This window comes from Pleurodeles waltl, chromosome 3_1 (genome assembly GCF_031143425.1).
Source record: "Pleurodeles waltl isolate 20211129_DDA chromosome 3_1, aPleWal1.hap1.20221129, whole genome shotgun sequence".
NCBI lineage: Eukaryota > Metazoa > Chordata > Amphibia > Caudata > Salamandridae > Pleurodeles > Pleurodeles waltl.
Window position 1 is genome coordinate 1,908,420,726 of NC_090440.1, and position 24,006 is coordinate 1,908,444,731.

The 24,006-nt window shown below is 44.9% G+C and overlaps 1 protein-coding gene across 1 annotated transcript in view; it reads left to right on the forward strand.

Moving 5' to 3' along the window:
- Nucleotides 1-23,472, forward strand: part of ORC2 (origin recognition complex subunit 2) — a 239,094-nt gene extending 215,622 nt beyond the window's left edge. Inside the window, exons 16-17 of the mRNA XM_069226083.1 lie at nt 2,627-2,745; nt 23,038-23,472. Coding sequence (XP_069082184.1) covers nt 2,627-2,745; nt 23,038-23,124 — 206 coding nt within the window. The 3' untranslated portion in view covers nt 23,125-23,472. The remainder of the gene's footprint in view (nt 1-2,626; nt 2,746-23,037) is intronic.
- The last annotated feature ends 534 nt before the right edge of the window (nt 23,473-24,006 follow it).

Consider the following 24,006-nt stretch of genomic DNA (forward strand, 5'->3'; position numbering starts at 1 on the left):
TTTAAAGCATTACTTGTAAATCTTGAACCTGTGGTTCTTAAAATAAACAAAGAAAATATATTTTTCTATACAAAAACCTATTGGCCTGGAATTGTCTCTGAGTGTGGGTTCCTCATTTATTGCTTGTGTGTGTACAACAGATGCTTAACACTACCCTCTGATAAGCCTACTGCTCGACCACACTACCACAAAATAGAGCATTAGAATTATCTCTTTTTGCCACTATCTTACCTCTAAGGGGAACCCTTGGACTCTGTGCATACTATTCCTTACTTTGAAATAGTGCATACAGAGCCAACTTCCTACAGCCATTGTCCCAAACGCAAGACTACACATGCGGCCCTTACAACAGTGCCTAGCAAAACAATGGACACAAGCACAGGGTCAACTGCAAGATCTAGTGTTGATAGACCGCCATACACACTTCTTGCTTCAATGGTGGAACCCTATAAATTTAAGTCAAGGGCGGCCATTCCAAGACCCAGTGCCTCAATACGTGATCACAACAGATGCTTCCATGATGGGGTGGGGAGCACACCTCAACCAGCACAGTATACAGGGACAATGGGACATTCAACAAAAACAACTGCACATAAATCAGTTAGAACTGTTGGCAGTGTTTCTAGCATTGAAAGCATTTCAACCACTGATAGCCCACAAACACATTCTTGTCATAACAGACACCATGACAACAAGGTATTACCTCAACAAACAAGGAGGGACACACTCGTCACAACTGTGTCTCTTAGCACCAAAAATTTGGCATTGGGCAATTCACAATCACATTCGCCTAATAGCACAATACATCCCAGGCATTTAAAACCAGTTAGCCGACAATCTCAGTCGAGATCACCAACAAACACACGAATGGGAAATTCATTCCCAGATCCTACAAGATTACTTTCTACGCTGGGGAACACCAAAAATAGACCTATTTGCAACAAAAGAAAACGCAAAATGCCAAAACTTTGCGTCCAGGTACCCACACCCTCTGTCCAAGGGCAATGTGTTATGGATCAATTGGTCAAGGTGACGCCTTCAAGGCTTGCTGCTCGAAGGATTAGCATTCTCAACACCCTGGCCAAAAGTATGCACAACTATATTAAATAAAATGACACAACCTACTCCCTAATAGCGGAATGAAGGCCTTCCAAGTAGTGAATGGATGTCATTACACCCACCCCTATCGAAATCGAAGCAGATAGGGTACTTCTGAGAGAACTGCAAAAAGCAGTAAACTTCCAAACCCAAATCAAAAGAAACTCTCTGCACGGTGCTAACCTTCTGTATTCAATTTTAACACAATATTTTAATACCACCATTTTTTCCACTTGATATTAGGATGGAATACCAGTCTGCCCACAAACCTACTTCTTGAGTCTTTTAGAAAAAACAGAAAACATGCACCTGAGGACACCGCAGGCGTGCAATACCTGTGTTCACACTCTGAAACTGACATTTCTTATAATTGAAACACCTTCATTGAAGGTGTACTTATGCTCGCACTGCGAGGCAAAACCCAGACTGCCTCTCTCTCTCTGCCTTCACACTACAAATTATGACATCTTCCTCCCGCCTGTTGCATTAACGGTTTACATATGAAATTTTTTACTTTACTTGTTGCTTCATCTCAAAATTGCGACTCAAATTTACAACAAACACCACACTGCTTACCGCAACTAGGTGTATGGATGTAATTATGCGTGACAGCTGCTAGTACAAACAAATTGTATGTTTAATTGTGCAGGCCCATGTCAAATGCTTTTCATCACTGCACAATTGTTAATCCAACATAATTGAACAACTAGTAAAGATGATAGAAAAAAAATCTACATAATGGTAATCCACAAGGATGTTGAAAATTTTCAAGTTTGGTCCTGCATATGTTTTATTTATCTCCTGCCAGTACCTACCTGCAGCAGATTAACCCTTTAAGGGACCGAGAAAATTATAAGTTGCTTCCATAACACTGATCTTATTTACAAAAAAACACTAGAAGGATTTTTTTTTGCATGTCTGTCTCTGTGTCAAATTAAGTTTAACTCTATTTGTTTGGGCTATAGACTTGAACATTACTTAACCTAGGGATTTTGAGTGCACCCTTCCAAAAGTGTTATGCTAGAATTAATTTCGAACCTCTCAAGCAATATCTCCCAACATTTGTGCACCGTTTTTATGTGTTAATAATCACCTGTGCTTTGCTCTTTTTTCTGTCTCACCTATCTTTCCTATTACTTCATGAATGGGAAATAAGGGCATAGTTGTGTGAATCTTTGCTGTCAGTGGAAAAAAGTCTTACATTTTCTCTGGTGGATCCCTGCTGGCAGAAGTCCCCTAAAAGCAGCAATGCCTATGCAGAACTCTGGAAGCGCTAGAGGGTGCCTAGTGACCATAGCAGCTGTAGACTTAAAAAAAAAAAGATGCCCTAATCGGTAGTTAGCTTGTGTTGGGAGGTAGCTGTATGGGAGTTGTAAATTAAAGCAGTGGAGTGGAGGACCACAATAGTGTGGACCAGAGAAAATGCAGCAGTAGAAACTTGAAGAGACTGGTGTGACTTCTCTGTTAGCCAACTTAAAACACTTAAGAGTTTAAATGATCTTCATAGTGTAACTTATCTCCCACACAGGCTTATCTTTCCAAGATTTCTATCAGCAGTGTCGTGAGGCTTTCTTAGTAAACAGCGATCTGACCCTGAGAGCCCAGCTGACAGAATTTAGGGACCACAAACTCATCCGGACAAAGAAGGTGAGTCTGGTGGGATAGGCATACTCTATTAAAATTGTAATAGTATTTATGTAGCGCTTACTACCCCTGACGAGGCATCGAATCGCTTTGTGGTGAGTAGCACGGCAACTCCTGAACCCAAAAGGAATTAGTGGTGGGTTAGTATAGGGAAATATGAGTACAGTTTTAGGATTATTATTAGTTAATTTGAGCTGCGGATATGAGTGTGTTAGTTGGATTGACTGGAGTAATGGAGGGGTGGAGGAGGGAAGAATCCAGAAGTGTTAATTGGGAGTTTATAGTAATAGGATGAGGCTTGGGTTGAGTACAGGGGGAATGGAGGATAGATTGATAGATACATGACATATGGTGATGGGTAGACAAAGTAAAGCTTACCAGAGAGTACAAATATAATATTTTTTATTTATATATATTTTTACACATTTTGATCATTATTTTTATTTAATGTATTCTTTTTTTTATTAACTTTTTTATCATTTTAATTTTATTTATAGATTTAATTATATACTAGTACAGTAGGACTAGAGAAATATGTAAATACATAGTAAGGGAATATATGTTCAAGAAATATAATAATGGGTATAATATAAGAAGAAAAGTAGTATTGTATAAACACAGACTTTCAAGATTTGTAATATTTGAAGTTAATTAATAAGTGTACTTTTCTAACATGTATTTATCTTTACTCAATAGTTGAATAGCCAAATGCTTATGATAATAAAACATTTAATCAGTATGATATCAAATGAGAGCAGGGATTCATAAGTATCTAATATAACAACTAATCTAGGAGCTATGGAATGACCTATGAACATGTTAAGCATAGAATAACATGCACACACACACACACACACACACACATATATATATATATATATGTATGTATATATATATATATATATATATATATATATATATATATACATATTTAAACCGTGAGTAAATATACATTAGTTAAACAGGTTTAAAAAGTGTGTGTGATTTATTGTTATGAAATAGGAGCGATACATATTTCCTAAAGAACTATACCTATCTAGAATATACACATAATCAGATTAAAAATATTTATTAACACATGCATATGCAGTCCATAGCTGTTTGAATATGGTGGTTATGAAGGAAAGAGCCAACTCTTGAGTAGTCTTCTGAAGACAAGATAATTATCTGTGGATCTTATATTTGGGGGTAATGAATTCCACAGTTTGGCTGCTTGAACGGAGAAGTATGTACCACCCATAGTCTTTCTTGTATGGTAGTATTCTAAGGCAGGGTGCCATTCTTGAGCGGAGGTTTCTTAGTTGAATGTATTTGGTTATTTTGTTTCTGATAAAGAGCGGTCCTGTTCCATGTATAGCTTTGTGGGTGATACAAAGCAGCTTGAAGGTGCATCTTCTGGCAACTGGTAACCAGTGTAGTGCTCTCAAGGCAGGTGAGATGTGGGCTTGTGGCTTTACATGTATCTATGCTTGCAGTTGTTAAAGGTCTTCTTTTAAGACTTCTAGTGCTACATGGTCATGTATTTGTAACAGGCACGCACATCTGCTAAACATTTCCAGCAGCTCAGTGTCATGTTTAGTAGTAGCAAAAAGGCAACACTTTTGTGATGGATACTTCCTCAGCTATCCAAAATTTATTTCCAGTGTGCAAGGGAATATGTTCCATCTTAAAACTACAGGGCGTAAGCCTTTTTGGGACTGTTGCAAACAAATGTCTGTGAAAGACCGCATTAGGTTTGTTTATGGTGTTTGGGGTTGTGTCACGACTCCATGTCATGTGAGCAATGTGTCCTGATGTACGCATTGGTGATCCAGGACTTTGAAGCCAAGTTGTACATAGCCAAGCACCGAAGGAAGTCGAGTAAAGGCCACTCCCATTCAAAGTCAAAGACACAGACCTGTTTCTGAGGCATGTTGTTGTGATCCAAGTCCTCATGTAAGTCAAAATCCAAAAAGAAGCCCAAGCAGGTTTTGTCCCAGCCTGTCACAAAGACATCAAGATTCACTGTGTTTTTGCTCCTTGTCCCCTATTGAGGAGCCAGTTCCAAAGCTGGTTCCAGTGCACTCCGAATTTCTGAATCTGTTGGCGATGTCACAACAGATTAAGGCTTTTAAGGAGCCCATGTTCAGCATCATTGGAGCCTTACCGGCTCGTCTGGGTTACAGCCAACGGGTCTGCCCTTAACCCCATCTGTGCCTCCTGAACTCACTTTGGGTTAATTTCTAACTCTGGGACAGACTGTGCTGCAGAACAATAGTCCATGTTAGCCCTTCCACATTGGCGCAGACACTAATAACGTTGGAGGATGACATTGATTATAGTCATGTCCAACTCCAGACCGAATCCGTATCGACTTCGGCTGACACTGCCTTCAAGCTCAGGCCCTATGTGCCCAGCAGCATATACTCTGACTTAGATAACACCATGCCTAAGAGCTGCCCTCCTGTACAGCTAGACATATCATACTCTGACCAGAGCAAACTAGCTTTTGATGATGATGGCAGGGACGAATTTGCCCCGCAACGCTGGTCTCCCCACCTCGCCCTTCAACAGTAGGGTTTGCTTCATTCGCCATGGTCATTATACATCTTGCCGAAGTCTGAGATCTAAAATTGCCTTCTGTTGAGGGGAAGATAGTGTCTTCACAGAAGTGTTACAACTTGGATAATCCCCATCTGAACTCCTGTTGCCATTTGAGGCACTGGACAACACATTTATGGGCACTTGGACCAAAGATTGCTCTTATCCACCTATCAGCAGAGAGGTGGTACGCCACCACAACCCACTCCGGGTCAGCTTACCTTTCTAACAGTATCCTGGTCGTGAGAGCCTGGTAGGACAGGCCTCCAATAGAAGAGGTAGCGCCATTTATTTTCCCTCTTCTCCTCCCATGCATCTCCCACATCTCAAACGGAGAGTTGAAAAGAATTGGGACATGTGAGAAGTGACTCAGTGCCAGGTGTTTGCTAGGAAGGTACTACAAAGCATTATGGAACTTCTTACCAGTAGTCCTGGAGGAGTTTCACGACAATTTGGCGCAGACCATTCACGATGGCCAGGATGCAGCCAAGTATGTCATCTGGTGAGGCCTGGATACAACAGACTGCTTAGACAGCAGCCAGCATTGGTGTGGGGCTTAAGGGACACACATCGATTAGATCCAAGGGTTTCTCTGTGACGCACAGGCACCACTCATGGGTATGCCTTTTGACAGGTCTTTTTTTCTTTAATTTGGTCGATTCATGAGCACCTTAAAGAGAGAGTAAAGCTTCTGCATATTCCCTCATTCTTTCCCTAAGCAGAATGCCCCACAGTTTTGCCCCTTTTTGAGGACTTGCTAGGGGCTTTACCTTCAGACACCATCAAGACCCACCACCCCAACAACAGGTACCCCAGTCCTTTTGGGTTCTGCAGGGGATACAACAAGCTACATACAGGCCCGCAGGGGCAGCAAACCTTCCAGTCTGCATCTCCTTTGGAAGCAGCCTCCAAGCCAAGCCACTTTAGTTTGTCCTTAGCTGCACATGACCACCCCGTGGGGAGCAGTATCACTCATTTTCTCCACGGCTGGTATGCCATAACATCAGACAGGTGTGTCCTGTACATAGTCCAACGAGGCTAAGACTTGCCATTCCTTTGCACCACCTCACCTACCTTAGCGCTGCCTTCAGAGGGCCATTATGCTGCAGGAAATCTAGGCTCTTTCCTGTGCAAGGCCAAATCATGATGCTCACTTTTTCCCAGGTTCGGTCTAGATCCAGGAGATTTGATGGTTGCGATGGACCTGCAGGTTGCCTATTTCCATATCCCTGTCCTACAGGCTCACAGTTGCTGCACAAGGACAGCAGACCACTTTTGATTCTCGTTCAGCGTGCCAAAATCACCTGAGTCCTTCCTAGAGGCTCCCTTTCATTGGAGCCATCCTGGATGCAGTGCATTTTTGGCCTACCTTCCAGAGCAAGTCCTAGATATTCTGGGTGGTATCTGATGTTTCAGCCTTAATCCTGGATCTCAGTGAGAATTTATCTGATGCTTCTTGGCCTACTGGGCTCCTACATCCAGCTCGTCACCATGCCAGGTGGCATATGTGGACTCTGCAGTGGGATCTGAAGTCTCAGTGGGTGCAGCGCCATACAAACCTGTCGGACTTCATCCAGGTGTCATAGAAGACTGCAAAAGATTTGTAATGGTGACTACTCAACAACAATTGTATCCGCAGTAGACCTGCCTGCTCCACCACCCTGAGCCAACAGTGGTGACGGACGCATCACTGCTAGGTTGGGGAGATCATCTGGGCGAGGCAGAGATCAGAGGACGCTGGTCTTCGGCAGAGACCCACTTCCACATCAACCTGCCAGAGCTGCAGGCCCTTTGTTTGCTGTTGAAAGCCTTTCTGTCGTCCGTCAAGGGGAAGCTGGTTTAGGTCCTCATGGACAACAATGCTGCCATGGTACATTGCAACAAGCAGGGCGGAGAGTGGTTGTGCTGGGCTTTATGTCAAGAGGTCTTAAGTCTCTAGACTTGGTTGAAAGGTCAGGACATCGTCCTGATTGCACACCACCTGGTGGGATCTTTAAGCGCCAAGGTGGACAAACACATCTGGGAAAACCCAGTGGATCATGGATGACTGCTACACCCAAAGGTGCAGGTGTCTTCTATCAAGTGGGAAAACCCTGGTTTGATCTGTTTGTCACCACCTGGAACATGCAGTGTCAGCACATTTGAGCTGGTGTTTCAAAGAAGGTTCTCTCTCTGAGACGTATTCTGCTTAAAGTGGAGCACAGGACTCATGTATGCCTTCCCACTGTTATCTGTCTTGTTCCAAGTTCTGAAGAAGACCAGAAGTGACTGGGCCCAAGTCTTCCTACTGGCTCCAGATTGGACCCGGAGAGTGTGGTACCTGTCAGTATCTGTCATTCGATCAGACTGTTGCTTTGGAAGGATCTTTTGTCACAGACGCATACTAGGGTCTTGCTCCCAGGCCTGCACAATCTACACCTGCATGTGTGGAGCTTGAACAGTGGTGGTTGACTACGTTCGATCTACTTCCCAAAGTAGAGGATATCATCCTGATGGCCAGGCATCCTCATACAAAATCTGTTTATGCCAGATGCTGGGACAAGTTTATGGCTTGGTGCGGCACCTTTGACATGGACCCGATGCAAGCTAAGTTGTGAAATAAGTTACTGTTTTTTCTGTCTTTGGTCCAGCAAGAATTTGCAATGCACAAGTTAAAGAGCATTTGTCAGCCTTTTCAGCCTTTTTTGCGTTTACCAGACCAACTGTCCTTGTTCAAATCACCATTTGTGATGTGCTTTCTCTGTGGTTTATACCAGGGCACACCATGTGTATCCAGTTTTCATATGTATCAATGAAGATTCCAGTTCAAAATTACTGTGCAGTTGTATTTATTTTTCATCCAAAAATATTCCATGTGATAATGTCCATCATAAATCAAGAGAAATAACAGCCAAATTATGTGCTTTCTCAAAGGTTTGGTCCACATGTTCCCTCCTAAACCTTTTGTGATGTTACAGTGGGCCCTTAATGTGGTCCTTATGTGTACCATATTTGAGCCTCGCACTGGTGTTCCCTTAGTTGTTGGACCCGGAAGACAGTCTTTCTTATCATGATAACGTCAGAGTTTGAAGCTCAGCCACACACGGGGCAGTCATTGCAGCTCTTTACATCACCTTCTTTTTGGGCAAACTAGTGCTGAGGACTAGAGCGACCTTTCTCCCAAAGGTTGCGCCTTCTTTTCATGCCGGGCAATCCATCACTTGTCTGCCGTTCTTTGGTCCCCTCCCCACCCCACTCAACCTCACCCCTCGAAGGAAGAGGAGAGACTCAAGCATCTGAACCTTAAATGAGTGCTCAACTTTTACATGTATCATAACAAGGACCATCAGGGAGTGATCAGCACTTTGTGGGGTTCTCCGGCTCAAAGAAACACGCAGTGCAGAAACTGACTATGTTAGATGGATAGTCCTCTGCATTAAAATCTACTACGAAATGGCCAAGAAGTTGCCTCCAGAATGGTTGAGGCCCCATTCAACCAGGGCCAAGGCTGCTACCACTGTGTTGACATGCTTAATGCCGGTCCTGTATATATGTCAGGTTGCAAAGTGGGCATCAGTGTGCATGTTCACAAAACACTACTGCATTGACAGATCTCACAGGGAGGGCATTTTTGCTTTTCGATCCAGCATGACATTTTGGTCTGAGTCATTCCACGCACCCAGTACATGGATGGTATAGCTTTGATATCTGTTCTAAAGGTGAGAAAATTGCTGTTAGAAGTTTCCAAGAATAAGTTACTTATCTTTGGTAACAGTTTTTCTGGAGGATACTCTAACAGCGTATTATTTATGACTCCAACCTCCTCCTCATTCTGTGGAATGGGCTCTTTTTCATCTAAAAATTCCCAAATTAAATATCTGCACACTAGCACAAAGAGTTAGTTTGTGCTCTGAGGACATGGATGGCATCCAGAAAGAAACTGACCGGCGTGCTTGGGTGGCACCTATATCTGGCTACTTCCAAGGCTTTGGGGAGTCCACACAGAACCACACGACGACACCTTTGCACACCAGGCCTATGCTTAAATATCTTCTGGGTCCTGTTGGCCCCTGGGAATATTCTAATGGTGAAGAATCTACCATTATTTTAGAGAAAATTAATTGCTGAAGGTAAGTAACCTGTTCATTTAGTATATTACAGAAATATACGTAAGAGAAGTCGGGGTAAAAGCGGGTACTGAGAAAACAAAATTAAATATTTTAGTTACTTCAAGGATAGCTTTCTCAGATGTGTTTGGCAGAACCATAAATTCACTACAAGTAGTTTAATTCAGTGCCTGGTGTTGTTATCTCATTAAAAATCCCATTCCATCCTTGGGCTTCAAGGAGCTCAAAATGCGACCATTACAGCTATCATTGGATTCAATAGAACAGTGGGACCGTGCCCCCTCTGGACCATCAACACTAGAGAATGCAGACTAGAAGAGGGTGCTGGAATGGACACCCCTCCTACTTTGCTGCTAGTGCAATTCAAACTATCCATTGTTGGATCATTAGGACGTCTGTAATCTGTGCCTCTTTCCTGACCATGACAGTGCCTCCTGTGATTCCTGCCTCACATTCTGCTTGAAAAGATCATAAGGTGAAAAAGAAACAGGCGCTGGGCACACTGAAAAATGCACCAACCAGCATTCTCCGAAACTCCGGATGTTTTCAGAGAAGAAGATCCTTTCAAGTACCAAAGAAGGCAGTTTTGCAGGTCCATTCAGAGTCCCGTCATCCCAGCCAATGCCCATTCTAGAGAAAGTGCCCTTGAACGAGTCAGATCGTGAGGAAGTCAAACAGATGCTGAAGACCCTGGCCGTAAACTATGAAGACACCCAGGATTGTAAGTACTACACTCCTCTGAAAGCTACACGGCCAAACCATGGTTACATAAAAAGTCCGAGGTAGAGCACAGTTCCTGCAGGAGTTGGGCATTGAGCTCCGGGCATAGATAAAAAGGACTTGATACCTCCAGGGCCTCTGCTGCCTTCAGGCTCCAGTCAACACTGAGTAAAGGCCTCAGTGTCAACCAACTCTCCACTGAGGGGTATTGAGAGTTGCTGGATGTCAAGCCTAACTGATTCAAGGGTGTTGAGCATCCCAACTCACACCTGATGCCAAAAGCACCACTCACGTCAGAGCTGAAGACCCCGTTGACACCAGAAGCTTAGATGCCAGATCCTAAGAGTCAGAGGCAACAATACAACTGAGATCCCAGGCAAAAGTGTAACTTTATATGCTTTGTCACTGGGAGGATCCTAGCTAAACTACCTCTGCCACAGCAGCCAGACAGACCTTGCAACAAAAGGCTTGTTTTCAGAGAGGTCTCCTTGGAGGCTCCTGCGGAGCCAGTACCAAAGAAACACAGGAACACCAGCTCTTTTCCATATTTTTTTACCTCCACCACCAAACTCACGTACATCACCTCCTCTGCCTCAACTAGCCACCTGAGGGATGCCCACACACCTTTCTGATCCAGGCAGTCCATATGACCAGCCCCTAGAAACAGCTAACTGATGACCCCCTGGAAAGACTACAGTATCATTACCCACTTGATCATGACTTAGACCATTGTTTAGGACATCCCTGCTGAATTATACTACGGACTACCATGAGGCCATTCAGGGGGCTGCTGCACACCATAAAGTAGGCATACATGTCGCTCGGGGAAAAAGAGGACTTTCTAATGAAGACTCTTTCCAAATCTGAGCTCACAGTATAATTTTACCCCATGCCTAAAATCCTGCTTAAATCTGCCTCCGAAAATTATAAGGTGCCGGTAAAGTCTAGGGTGGAGGCCCCTTGGGTAGGGAACACATAAGCCCTCACCCAAAGATCCTATCTCCATCAAAGTTCACATCTCCCAATTCCTTTGTGGTTCACCCAACCCAAGCCACAGGTGATGCCCCTCCACCTGATGAGGGTGTGTTGGAAATTTGCCTTTTCTGCAGGGTCATCCCAATTTTGAATGCCTTTTTGCTTGTGATAGCACTCTGTGCAGTGCTGTAGAAAAATGGCCCTTGTTGCAGTGAGCCCCCCACTTTTTGCCTGATATTGATGCTGACTTGGCTTGGAATGTGCTGGGACCCTGCTAACTAGGCCCCAGCACCAGTGTTATTTCACTAAAAATGTACTATTGTTTCCACAATTGGCACAACCCTAGCACACAGATAAGTCCCTTGTAAAAGGTACTAGTGGTACCAAGGGCCCTTTCACCAGGGAAGGTCCCTACGGGCTGCAGCATGTGTTGTGCCACCCTACGGGACCCCTTACCTAACACATGCGCACTGCCATTTTGTGTGTTGGTGGGGAGAAAAGGGCAAAGTCGACATGGCATCCCCCTCAGGGTGCCAGGCACACAAAACACTGCCTGTGGCATAGGTAAGTCACCCCTCTAGCAGGCCTTAAAGCCCTAAGGCAAGGTGCACTATACCACAAGTGAGGGCATAGCTGCATGAGCAATACGCCCCTACAGTGTCTAAGTCCATTCTTAGACATTGTAAGTACAGTGTGGCCATATTAAGTATATGGTCTGGGAGTTTGTCAAAACAAAACTCACAGTTCCATAATGGCTACACTGAATACTGGGAAGTTTGGTATCAAACTTGTCAGAATAATAACCCACAATGATTCCAGTGTTGGATTTATTAAAAAATGCACACAGAGGGCATTTTAGAGATGCCCCCTGTATTTTACCCAATCCTTCAGTGCAGGACTGACTGGTCTGTACCACCCTGCCACTGAGAGATAACTTTCTGACCCCCTGGGTTGAGAGCCTTTGTGCTGTCTGAGGCCAGAAACAAAGCCTGCTCCCCCCTGCAGGAACTGTAACACCTAGCGGTGAGCCTCAAAGGCTCAGGCTTCGTGTTACAATGCCCCAGGACACTCCAGCTAGTGGAGATGCCCAGCCCCAGACAAAGGCCCACTTTTGGCGGCAAGTCCAGGGGTATAATTGGGAAAAACAAGGAGGAGTACCCTCCTCAGCCAGGACCACCCCTTAGGTGTCCAGAGCTGAAGTGACCCCCTCCTTGCAGAATCCTCCATCTTGGTTTGGAGGATCAGAGCCAATAGGGATACGAATGTGCTTCCCTCCCCAAAGGGATTGAGCACAAGGAGGGTCTAGCCACCCTCAGGGACAACAGCCATTGGCTACTGCCCTCTGACCCCTAAAACGCCCCTAAATCTTGTAATTAAGGGCTCCGTGAACCAAGCTAGTCAGATTCCTGATGAACTCATAAGAAGGACTGCTTAGCGGAAACCCCAGCAGAGAAGGAAAGGAGACAACAACTGACTTGGCCCCAGCCCTACCAGCCTGTCTCCTGCTTCAAAGAACCTGCAGAAGAAAAGCGACACGTCCTGCAGGTCCAGTGACCTCTGAAAACCTCCAGAGGACTGCCTGCATCACAGAGGATCAAGAACTCCTGTGGACAGCGGCCCTGTCCAAAGAAGAACAGAAGAAGAAACCTCTTCTGAAGGACTCCCACCTCACTCCAGAAGCGTGAGTCCTAACCACTCTGCACCTGACGTCCATGGCCCGAGTCCAGGTGGCCCAACCAACCAGAGAGGACCCCCAGCCGACGGTGAGCAAGTGCCCACCCTGCGTTGACCTCCCCACCCCTCCACGACGATGCCTGCAGGGGGAATCCCGAGCCCCCCCCCCTCACCGCAACTGATCTGGACGAAGATAACCAACGCCAGAGGACCCACTGCACCCGCAGCCACCAGGCCTTGGAGAAATAGACACCTTGTGCAGCAACGATCAACAGGTGTCCCTCTTCCCTGCCTGACCTGTGGTGTGCCCGAGACACCCCGCGGACCTCACCTGCAGCCCCTGAGTGACACCTGGGGTCCTCTCATAGAGTTTTGTTGGAAACCAGACGCCCTGTTTGCACCCTGCACCCGGCCGCCCCAGTGCCACTGAGGGTGTGGGGTTGGTGCCTACTTTGGGTCCTTCCAGTGCTCTCTTGCACCCCCCTCCCGCTCTACCCTCTGAGTCGCAGGTACTTACCTGCAGGTAGACCGAATTCCGAGTACCCCATGTCTCCAGAGGGGCCCATGTTAATTTGGCTCCTCTTTGACCTCTGCACCCGACCGGCCCTGTGTTGCTGGTGGTGGGTGTTTGAGGTTGACTTGAACCCCCAACGGTGGACTACTTATAACCCGGAGACTGGAACTGTAAGTCATGTACTTACCTCTAAACTGTACTTTATTTTCTTCCCCCAGGAACTGTTCTGAAAATGCACTGTGTCCACTTTTAAAATAGATATTCTCTGTTTTCTTAAACTGTTTACTTGACTAAAGTGAAACAAAGTTACATTGATGTCAATGCTAAGTACGTACCTGCAACAGTAATTACTTATGAACTGAGTCTTGCAGTTCTTGTAATAAAGTAACAAAAATATATTTTTCTATATAAAGTCCTATTGGTCTGGAGTTAAGTCATTGAGTGTGTTTCTTCTATTGCTTGTGTGTGTACAACAAATGCTTAACTCTACCCTCTGATAAGCCTAACTGCTCGACCACACTACCACAAATAGAGCAATAGTATTATCTATTATTGCCTGTGTCAAGCCTCTGGGGGGAACCCTGGACTCTGTGCACACTATATCTCATTTTGATATAGTATATACAGAGCCAGCTTCCTACAACTGCTAACCGGTGATAACATGATTGTGCTCTTCCTTTCAACATGGTAAAATTTATATACTCCTGATTGGCGTATGAAAGTTAAGTTTTGATCCCTAGTATATGGTACCAAGCTGTACCCAGGGCCTGTATGTTAAATGTCGGAAGTGGACTAAAGCACCCATTATACCAACCACTGCAGTGACAAGGTCAACAGGTCTTGTCACTAGTAACCTAGCTATATAGTTTTGAACTGCAAATTCGGCCTGTCAAAATAACCCTTTATTACAGGCATAAACTTTCCTTTTAAATATTTATAAGCCACTCATAAGTAGGCCCTATTGCCCAAAATGGTAGGGTGTATGGTACGTAAAAGTAGGACATGTAAACATTTAATGGTAAACATGTCCTTACAGTAAAAATGCATTCAAAGCTATTTTCACTGTAGCAGATTTGACTGTACCATAGGAAAACATGGGAATTTGATTTAAATTGCTAATCCTCTATCTCAGGAATGGGACTAGCTCGAAAAATAATTAAACAACTATTTTAATAGTTGTCAAAAATCCAATTCAGTGGTGAAGTGTTTTTTCTTCCAAATATTACTGAAAAGTAAATTTAAAAAAGTTACTTTTACCCTGCCCGAACCCCCTGAAAGCTAAATCTGCATTTTGTTCTCCCTTCTGCCAGCAAGTTAGTAGTCTTTCAGTGGGCATGAATGAGGTGTGAATGTGCTCCTGGGACAAGGTCAAAAGGCCTTGGGTGTTGGGTGATGTTGGCGTGCCCTTGACAGAATGGCCTGTGAGTTGGACTGAAGAACTTGATTACCTTCAAAGAGGCCTGCCCTGTCACAGGCAGATTTAGCTGAAACCCACGCCTTCGCTTTCCTATTGTTCCCCTCAACCATACCAGATTCCATCATTGTGGCCTCGTGTTGACATCAATGTCCGATCCTCCTGGAGTGTTAAGCCCTTCTTGACAGGTCTGCGTTTTTGTTTTACATATGATATTTGGGGTGCACTTAAATGAAAGGAAACAGAATACCAAAAAACTGTTTGTGTATATCCCCTGTCTGGTTTCTAAAAGCTCAGATTTTGCCCTACCAGACATCTGCTTTGAGTTTGTTGGAAGTACAGGACCTGCCTAAATATGGATCTTTTTTATAATCAAATTTTATGTGTTTTAAGTTGATAACCATACATGAAAAATATAACAAGCATGGCCTGCCCAACGTGAGCATAGAATGCCCCCAGTATGAGAGAAATATTGCAAATGTTGCCACATCAACCACAATAAGCATCATTAGAAAGCCTGGAGTAAGTCCACCATGGTCCCCATATCTTAGTGCATTTACATGGGCAGCCCCCGGCTAAAAAAATGGGTTCTTGCAACTTAGCATACCAGTCTGTAGCAGTTTGCCACTTGGGGATCCTGGGAGGCTGTGAGGTGTTCCAGTGGCATGGTAGTTCTCCTTTAGCTAGTAGCCTACTGTGTCTCCCTAGCTAGCGTCTGCCTCAGTTTCCCTCAGGTCTTCTAGGATCCCCAATAGGTCTGTTCTAGGAGAAAGCTCTATTGGTCTTTCCAGCACCTCTGACAACACCTTCCCAATAGCTGTCTAGTACTGTATTATATATTACCATGACCAAACTACATGAAAAATGTCCGCTTCTAGGGAGCCACAGCAAAGGCCGCTCACCCACCCTCCACAGACATTTGGACTTAAGGTGTAGAGTATGGGTAGTAAAGCTGGGCAAGCTGTAGGCAGGAGATTGCCAGCACCCATGGTATGGCGGGGGGCCATACATGCATCCCTCTGATCGTCTTCATCCAGCGGGCCCCACCGACGTCTCAGAGTTTTGTTTAAGAAGGTTGAATTTATCCTGGGACTTAAATATAAATGATTTCTATATTTGTAAGATGCCACCCCTTACCTAGTGCATCCCAAAGCAATTTGGCCTCGAGTGGGTTGTATTCTGGGGAGCCATCAGTTCTTTGCAGAGGGAGAGTGTGTGGCTCAGCTGTAGGTATTTGTGAAACTGGGTGATGGATAGAGAGAGCTGGCTCTGTAGCTCCTGGAAGGATTTCATAGCTGTTCCTTGCCGCACGTCACCCAAATAAGTAATTACTTGGGAGAGCCATCACCCCTTCCAGAGTGGAGCTAAAAATTGATTTTAGTGTTAGATGTGGGAGGACACTAGAATTACTATAGTGCATTTCCTCCACACACACAGTGCCTTCAAGGCCCAAGTTTATTGTGGCTGAAGAGTTCGGCCATCTTGAAAATGCCCAAAGTGGGTTAGGTTAGTCCTGGGAACCTTAATCTAGGGGTCATTTTCACCCACAAGCTTGGGCCAGGCATAAATGTGGCATATCTAGGCACTCACTTAAAAACACTCCAAGACCTGTGGAAGATCAGAAGAGGACTGAACCTGCTGTCTAAGACCTGAAAAGAGCCTAGAAGGCTGGACCTGTTTACCTTCAAGTGCCCAGAACAAAGAAATGGACCCCAAGACTCCTAGAGCTGACCTCCTTTTAAAGCTACAGGTACCTGATAAGTCACAAGAGGCCTTTTCCTGCAACTGCCAAGCTGACCTGTGGCAGCAGGACTGGACCCTCCTGTTGGCTTCTGCCTGCCACCCTGTAATGATATTGGTGTTTTGACCACTGACTCCACGTTGCACTTAGCCTAGCAGCACACCGTCACATTAGTGACCACCAGATTCATTATGCCCATTGATTCTATTTTAGCATTAGCCACCGCCACATTAAAAGCTATAAGTAGTTTTCCACTGCTCATGTTTTTATTTTTCGTGTTCTTTCCCACCAAGGGCTTAGGCTGATAAGAATGTACTAAGACAGCAGGGAACAGATTTGTTTTGCAGGGGCACCTTGGGATTGTGGTCAAGTTCCGACGTGTTCTTTTCAAAGCTGGTCTAACGCAATCAGCATTTTTTTTTAAATAATAAACTTCTGCAGTGAGAGGGAGGTTCTAAAAGTTTTCTCTCTTGTTTGTTCGAAGTATAAGAGGCCAAGACCAGATGGACCAGAGGCCAAGAGTGATTCACATCTCAGACATGCCCAGAATGCTGGGGGTGTCATCCTTCCTGTGAGGATAATTGATCTCTCTATCCCTCTCTCTCTCCTCAATCGATTCTGGTGATCTGATGCTGATAGGGGGAGATGAAGCAAGTGTGTCCGTGCCTCATGGTGATGCATATTTTTTAATTCATTATTTGTTTGCATTAAAATATAAATACATATATTTGCTTTGTATATTGCAGTGGAGAATCATTTGTACATGTCTTCATTTCATTGCTTTGACCATTTTTAAATGTGTCCTTTCAGCATGCTGACCTTCCTTTACGAACCTTGCGAAGTGAAATAATAAATGTCTTCTTTAGACTAAGAAGCTCATTCCAGAGATTTTTGTCAGTGCATGAGTGTTTCAGCTCGGTCATTAGTGAAGCAAAACACACTTTCTTATAAGTGCCTCCTTGGAAGAGTACTCCTGTGGTGGATTGGGACTTAAAAAACAAAAATCCAAAGGTAAAATCTTGGACCAGTACAAACCTGGTTAGTGTATTTGACCAAAGTCAAATTGCGCCTCATTCCTGTTCCACTCGACCTCTGACTGTCTTTGGCACTTTGTGCTTCTTGGTGCTATTTCTACTTAAAGGTTTAGAGAATTCATATCTCTAGTCCCCCCTTATTGGATTTTTATCATGTTGGTGTTTTCTTCATTACATTGTACTCTATTTTTCAATTTCATTTTGGATTTTATGATTTTCCTTTTTGACTTCATTACTTTTAAGTACTGCATAAATAGTACTGCAAAAATACTTTACACATCGCTTCTTAGTTAAGCCTGTCTGCTCTGTGCCATAGCTTCCAAGGGATTGATCTTGGATTAATTTTGCTTAGCCAATTCTGTCAGACTCCTCTCCATTTATCACATTGGACGGATGTGCAGGGACTCATTAAACACCTTCCAGAAAAGTACAGAAAGAGGGAGGAGGAGAAAGCATCCAATTCAAGACCACTACGAAAGCCAACATTCGTTGCATGCTCAGTGCTGCAGACACAACCACCAAGTGCGTTAACACCAACATCCTCCTCAGATAACACACCTGGCTTCGCAGCTATTTATCCTCCTGTTCGACAGAACACCTATTTTGTCCCCAGGTTGATGAGATACTAGAAAAAATTAAAAAAGGCGACAAAGATTGCCAAGTCTATGGTGCTCTGCAAACTCGAACTGCAAGACACCCCCTTCGTAAGCAGCAGCCCAGGGGAGGAGCTAGGCTTCATCACCCGATGAGCCCTTAGTCTTATAAGAGACAGCAGCACACCTTCCCCCAGTAGGCCAGCAGTGGTTACAAAAGAGGCGCAGATAGGGGAAACACAAGTAAGGGCAGTGGTTACTCTGGTAAAGGAACTTCCACCTCTAAGCAGTGACTCACTCCACCACCCTCCTGCTGATCCCACATTGTCTGTTGGGCAGAGATTACAAGATTTCATCTCTCACTGGGAGATAATCACATCAAACAAATGTGTTTTAGTGGTGGTTCACCATAGCTATAATCTAGAACATTTGACAATCCTTACCAGCTTTCCCCTCAGCAGACACATCCTCAGCAGAGACCATCTCTGTCTTCTCATGGAAGAAGTACAAGCGCTCCTCCATAAAAGGGCAATGTAGAGAGGGCCTCCAAACCATTAGGGGAAAGGCATCTACTCTCTTTACTTCCTCATTCTCAGAAAGGTCAGCTCCCCCATGCCCATCCTGGATCTAAGGTCTCTAAACATATACATCCTGTCACAATATTTCCATATGACAACCCTACAGGACACTATCCATCTGCTCTGACAAGACTATCACATGAATGGGCTTGACCTCAAGGACACCTACTTCCACATACCCATCCACCCTGCCTATCACCGATACCTTTGCTGTATGGTAAATAGAGATCACTACTAATTCAGAGTACTCCGTTTTGGGGGCACCATGGCTCCATATATGTTCCCGAAGTGCCTAGGAATGGTGGCTGCCCATCTTCAAAGGGAAGGGCATTCATGTCTTCCCCTGCCTCGACAAATGGCAGATCAGAAGTGGCGGCAGGCAGCAATGCCTAACGCACACTGGAGCAGCAATTTCCCTGTTCAACAGCATAGGATTCTCCATAAATGCTACCAAGTCCTACCTCCAGCCTCAACCGATCCAACCCTTCTTAGGGCTATGTGTTGTACACATTTACAGGGAAAGCCTACTTCAAACAAGATAGAGTGTTGGCATTTCAGCAGCTGCTGCCTCTCTTTTAGCCTGATTGTCAGCTCGAGATGAGAGCTGTGATGCAGCTCTTAGGGATGATGGCCTCATGTATCTCTAACATTCTCCCTGTGCCAGCTTCCACATGCACCCCCTACAAGAGTGCAATGATGAGCAATACTCGCGAGTGGAGGGGCCTAGGGAAAATCTAGTGTTGGAGAAGACCAGCACTCACTGCTCTCTGCATCTGTGGAACAGCAACAACTTGCTGCAGTGTGGCCTTTCTCAGTCCTGATTCCAAAGGTGACAATTACCACAAACGCTTCCCTCTAGGGTTGGGGTGCGCATCTCTGTGCCTGTGCAGGCGGCGTGGGCCCCTCAACACAAGGGTTGTCGCATCAATTTACTAGAACTACTGGCCCAGTGGTTAGCTCTCAAAACTTTTTTCGAGGGAATATAGTTCTCATCAGGACACATGACTTGCAGAAACAGGACATTATCTCAACCAGGTGTCAGCATTAGCAAAGGGGATCTGGCATTGGGCAATTCACCATTACTTACAGCTCCAAATGGAACATCTTCCGTGGGGTTGACATTGCAAAACTGCTCAGCAGTGTGCATTAACTCATTCATGAGTTCAAACTCTACCTGCAAATCCTACACAGGTATTTCCAACTTTGGGGTATCCGATAAATAGGTCTTTCTGCCACCCCTGAAAATGCACAATGCCCTGGATACCCACACCAGGTACCCACACCGACAGTCCATGGGCAATGCACTATGAGTGAACTGATCAGGGACCATTACCTGTGCTTTTCCTCTTCTTCCACTCCTCCCATACGTGGTGAGGAAAATCCAACAGGTGTCACTGATGCTGATCCTGGTGGCTACCACTGGAGCCAGGCAACCCCGGTAATCCATTCTCCTGGAAATGTTCATCAGCTCCATGAAAATCTGCTGATCAGGCCAGACCTTCTCACATAGAGTTGAGGCCCAATCAGACACCCAGACCACAAACAGCTCAACCTCGTGATCTGGCACCTAAGGCCTAGAGCTTGCTTATCTAAAACTCCCTCTCGAATGCATGACCACTCTGCGAAAGGGGCTAAGGCCCACCTTATGGACCTGTTATGAGGAAAGTGGAAAAGGTTTGTCCACTAATGCATTTCCAAAAATACAGACCCCATAAAGACCAATGCGCAGGATATTATCAGCTATATTTTAAATCTGCACATGTCAGGCCTCGTCTTCACCTAGCTACCATAGTAGTTTATATGAAAAACAGAGACCATTCTTCCCTCTTTAGGATCCAAGTAGTCAAGGCTTGTATGGAGGGCCTTATGCTCGTCATACCTCTTCGAATACCTCCTACCCTTGTGTGAACTCTTGATGTAGTCCTCACAAGGCTTACTAAGCCACCCTCCGAACCTTTACACTCATGCCAGGTTGCCCAGGCTCCAAACCTACCTGAACTGGTCCTCCAACTAGTTTAGGACCTTTCAGGTCCAGCTGCTTGCTGAGTGAGTGAAGACTGATCCGATTTTCCAGTTGCCTTCTAGCTGTCTTCTGGCGCTCTCTCCTGTATTTCACTCATATTTCTCTCTTGTGCCTTTGCTGTTCTGTGTGCATTTATTTTTTGTGCCTTTTTGCATTTCTCACTTCCGCTTTTTACGAGTCTATGTTCCTTCATTTCTCACTCTTTCTTGTGCCTTTTGTTTTTTGTATGCCTCACTTTCTCTTTTCGTATCATTTTGCATTGTGCATTTCTGTTGCGCACGTTGTGCCTCTGTGCCCGCTTCTGGCCCCCCTTTTCTTCCCCCTAGCTGCTCCCACTGCCGTTCCCTGCTTTCCCCTTCCCAACTCCTCTCACTCCTTACCTGCTCTTGTGCGTCCTTTGCCCCGCCTCTTCCTGTCTTTGGCAGCCCTGCCCACTGCACTCCCGTGCCCCTCCCACGAGCTACTAAATGGTGGCAGTGCACAGTAAACGCTGTACCGCTGGCGTGCCAAAGGCAAGCCCATCTGTACCTCGATCGCGTCCAGTGTCAGGAACCCTGGTTCTATGCCCTTCACCCCCCAATAGCTACACCACCATAACCTCTGTGTCTTGAACCCCAGACATCCTGGCAAATTATATTGCTGCGCCTCCACTCGCACTACAGTAGGCTCTTTCACCTGCACCCATGGCAACTTCACCTGCCAGAGCATGCCCATCAGTGCTTTGCCCAGATCTCCCAACACCCTGCAACAGCTCCCCACCACCAGCTTGCATGCATCCTCCTTAACATGCACTCACTGGGCAAACATGCCACCGGGCAGTGGACCTTATCTCCACTTTTGCACCCGATGTTGTTTTTCTCACAGAGACTTGGCTCAACTCTTCATCCACCCCGACATCTCCACATCAATACTCAACAGATACAAGATCACCCACCTGGACCGCATCAACAAACCCGGAGGAGGAATCGCCATCATCCACAAAGACCATCCAGTGCACCACTACCATGGACAAACCACTTCAGTCATGGAACACCTTAACTTCATCTCCAAACTCACAGCCAGTCGACCATCAGATGCACCCTCTACTACTGGCCGCCTGGCATACGCCCCAACTTCTCCAACTCCATCACCAACACCATTGCACCTCTCGCCATTGACTCCAGTGACTTCATATTTGTCGGCTAACTCAATTTCCACCTTGACGATCATGGCGACCCCAGCCTCCTCCTATAGAGTCTTCTTTCTGAAACTCTGTACAGCAGAAAGGGCTCTACACTTGTTAGAAGATAAAAAGCTCTTATGTACTAAATGAAGAGGGCCAAGACCTTTAACATGGGTGACCAACTCTTTGTAGCCTTCACAAAACCTCACTATCATCATTGCATCTCTAAGGCAGGTACAGCAAGATGGATAATCAATTGCAGCCAAATCTGCTACAATAAAGCTGAGAGTCTTACCTGCCCCACCCTAAGGCACCTTCCACCCATAAGGGAAGGGGCCACCATGGCGTTCTTCTAGAACATCCAGATAGCGCACATCTGCAAAGCGACCACCTGGTTAACACCGCGTATTTTTTATCAAGCACTAATGTGTTTGTGTAGCCCGCCAGTAGGCAGTGGTTGGCCAGACAGTTTTAAGGTCTTTATACCACACACCTGCATCATCTACTCTCTTCTCGCCGATTAGGAAGGGCACTGCAGATTTTCTTGGGTACTGCTGATCGCAATTCTACTAATGTTGCCTTTGGAAACAAGTAGCATTATTACTGACAACTCAAGCAGAGCTAATGATCCAGTGTCAAGCTCCCCGTCAATCAACAGCCGCATGTCTGTTAGATCATTATATTCTGAAAGGGAATCCCTGTTGTGAAGAAGTTGCTGTACTTTCCTGCAAAAACGTGTATGCCTTTTGATACTAAGGTGTTACAACGTATATGTATACTTTTGTAATAGTGTAAATTGTAAAGTTATTAAAGAAGAAATCTACAATAAATATATTTGCATTTGGAATTGACTTATCTCGTGCTGAAGGAACCTGACCTAGCAGTTCATGGTAAAGTACCCAATTTGGGGGCAGAGGTTGAATGAATTGCGTTAGAGACCCCTTTGTAACAATCCACAAACCCATACAGGGTAAAAAAAAAACATAGATGGGAACAGCAACTTGCCAAAATTGCAAGTGACCTCTAACTTCTGTTTGCCCAGTATCACATACAAGTGTGCCTTGCGGTACTGGTTGGAGCCAAAGGAGGTCGTGTGGGTGAATTGGCTCTTGCAAATCAGTATTACTCTAATATTTTTTAATAGCTGCATTCATAACCTTATGTTTTTTTGTGTTCCAAAGGGTGCAGATGGAGTGGAGTACTTGTCGATTCCTGTGGACCATGGGACTTTGACTGATTTCTTGGAAAAGGAGGACAGCGAGATGTAAAACTAGTGCTATCAGAATAAGTAACAGTCATTGAGGAAGAAAGCTGCTTCATATGTTTGCGTAGAGAAGGAATCCACCACAGTGCTGCTAAATGCATGGAACATCAGACAAAGGTTTCATGGCAATCACTAAAATCCATTGTTGGATTTAGATTGTTTTCCTGTACAGTATTACTTGAAAGCGTATCAATAAGGCTGTGTGCCGACCAACAAAAATTGACATCTCATCATACTTGGTGCTGAAAGACCTATACTTTTTGATTTAACGACGAGATGGCGAATTGCACATTTTGACATTTAATTAACTGGTGTAAGTATTTTTGTAGGCAATTAAAACATTTTTGCTAAATCCTGTTTTGTTATTTCATAATCTGATGATCTTCTGGTTGAAAACAAAGGGGGATATTTAGAGTTTGGTGTGAAAGGAAATCTGCCAAGTGGTGGATGTCCCATCTGGCCAATTTTGAGTGCATAGACAGATATGCAGTCAGAAGAGACCGACTGGTCGCCCAACAACAAACATGTGGGCCTCCTCCATCAGTGTGCATTGAACCTGTTTTTGTGTTCTCAGTAGCTTCCTAGGTAGAGTCCTGGTCCCTTCGAATGTTTCATGTTTTTCAGTCTTGTTCATACTTCATACAGGGTCGCTTATATTATCTTATGTTCTATTATGTTATCAATTGGACGACGTGTATAGTCTCATAACGATGCGTGGCTGTTGGCAGCAAGTGGCCATGTTTTTATTTCCAAGTGTTAACATATGCTTAATGCGCTATTAACAAAACAGGTCTGAGAGGGGTGAAAAGTAAGATGGCCCTTAGGCTTCAGAAACCCTTGGATTCTCATCACGAAGAGGAGCCAAATGATGAGTACTGAGTTTCTG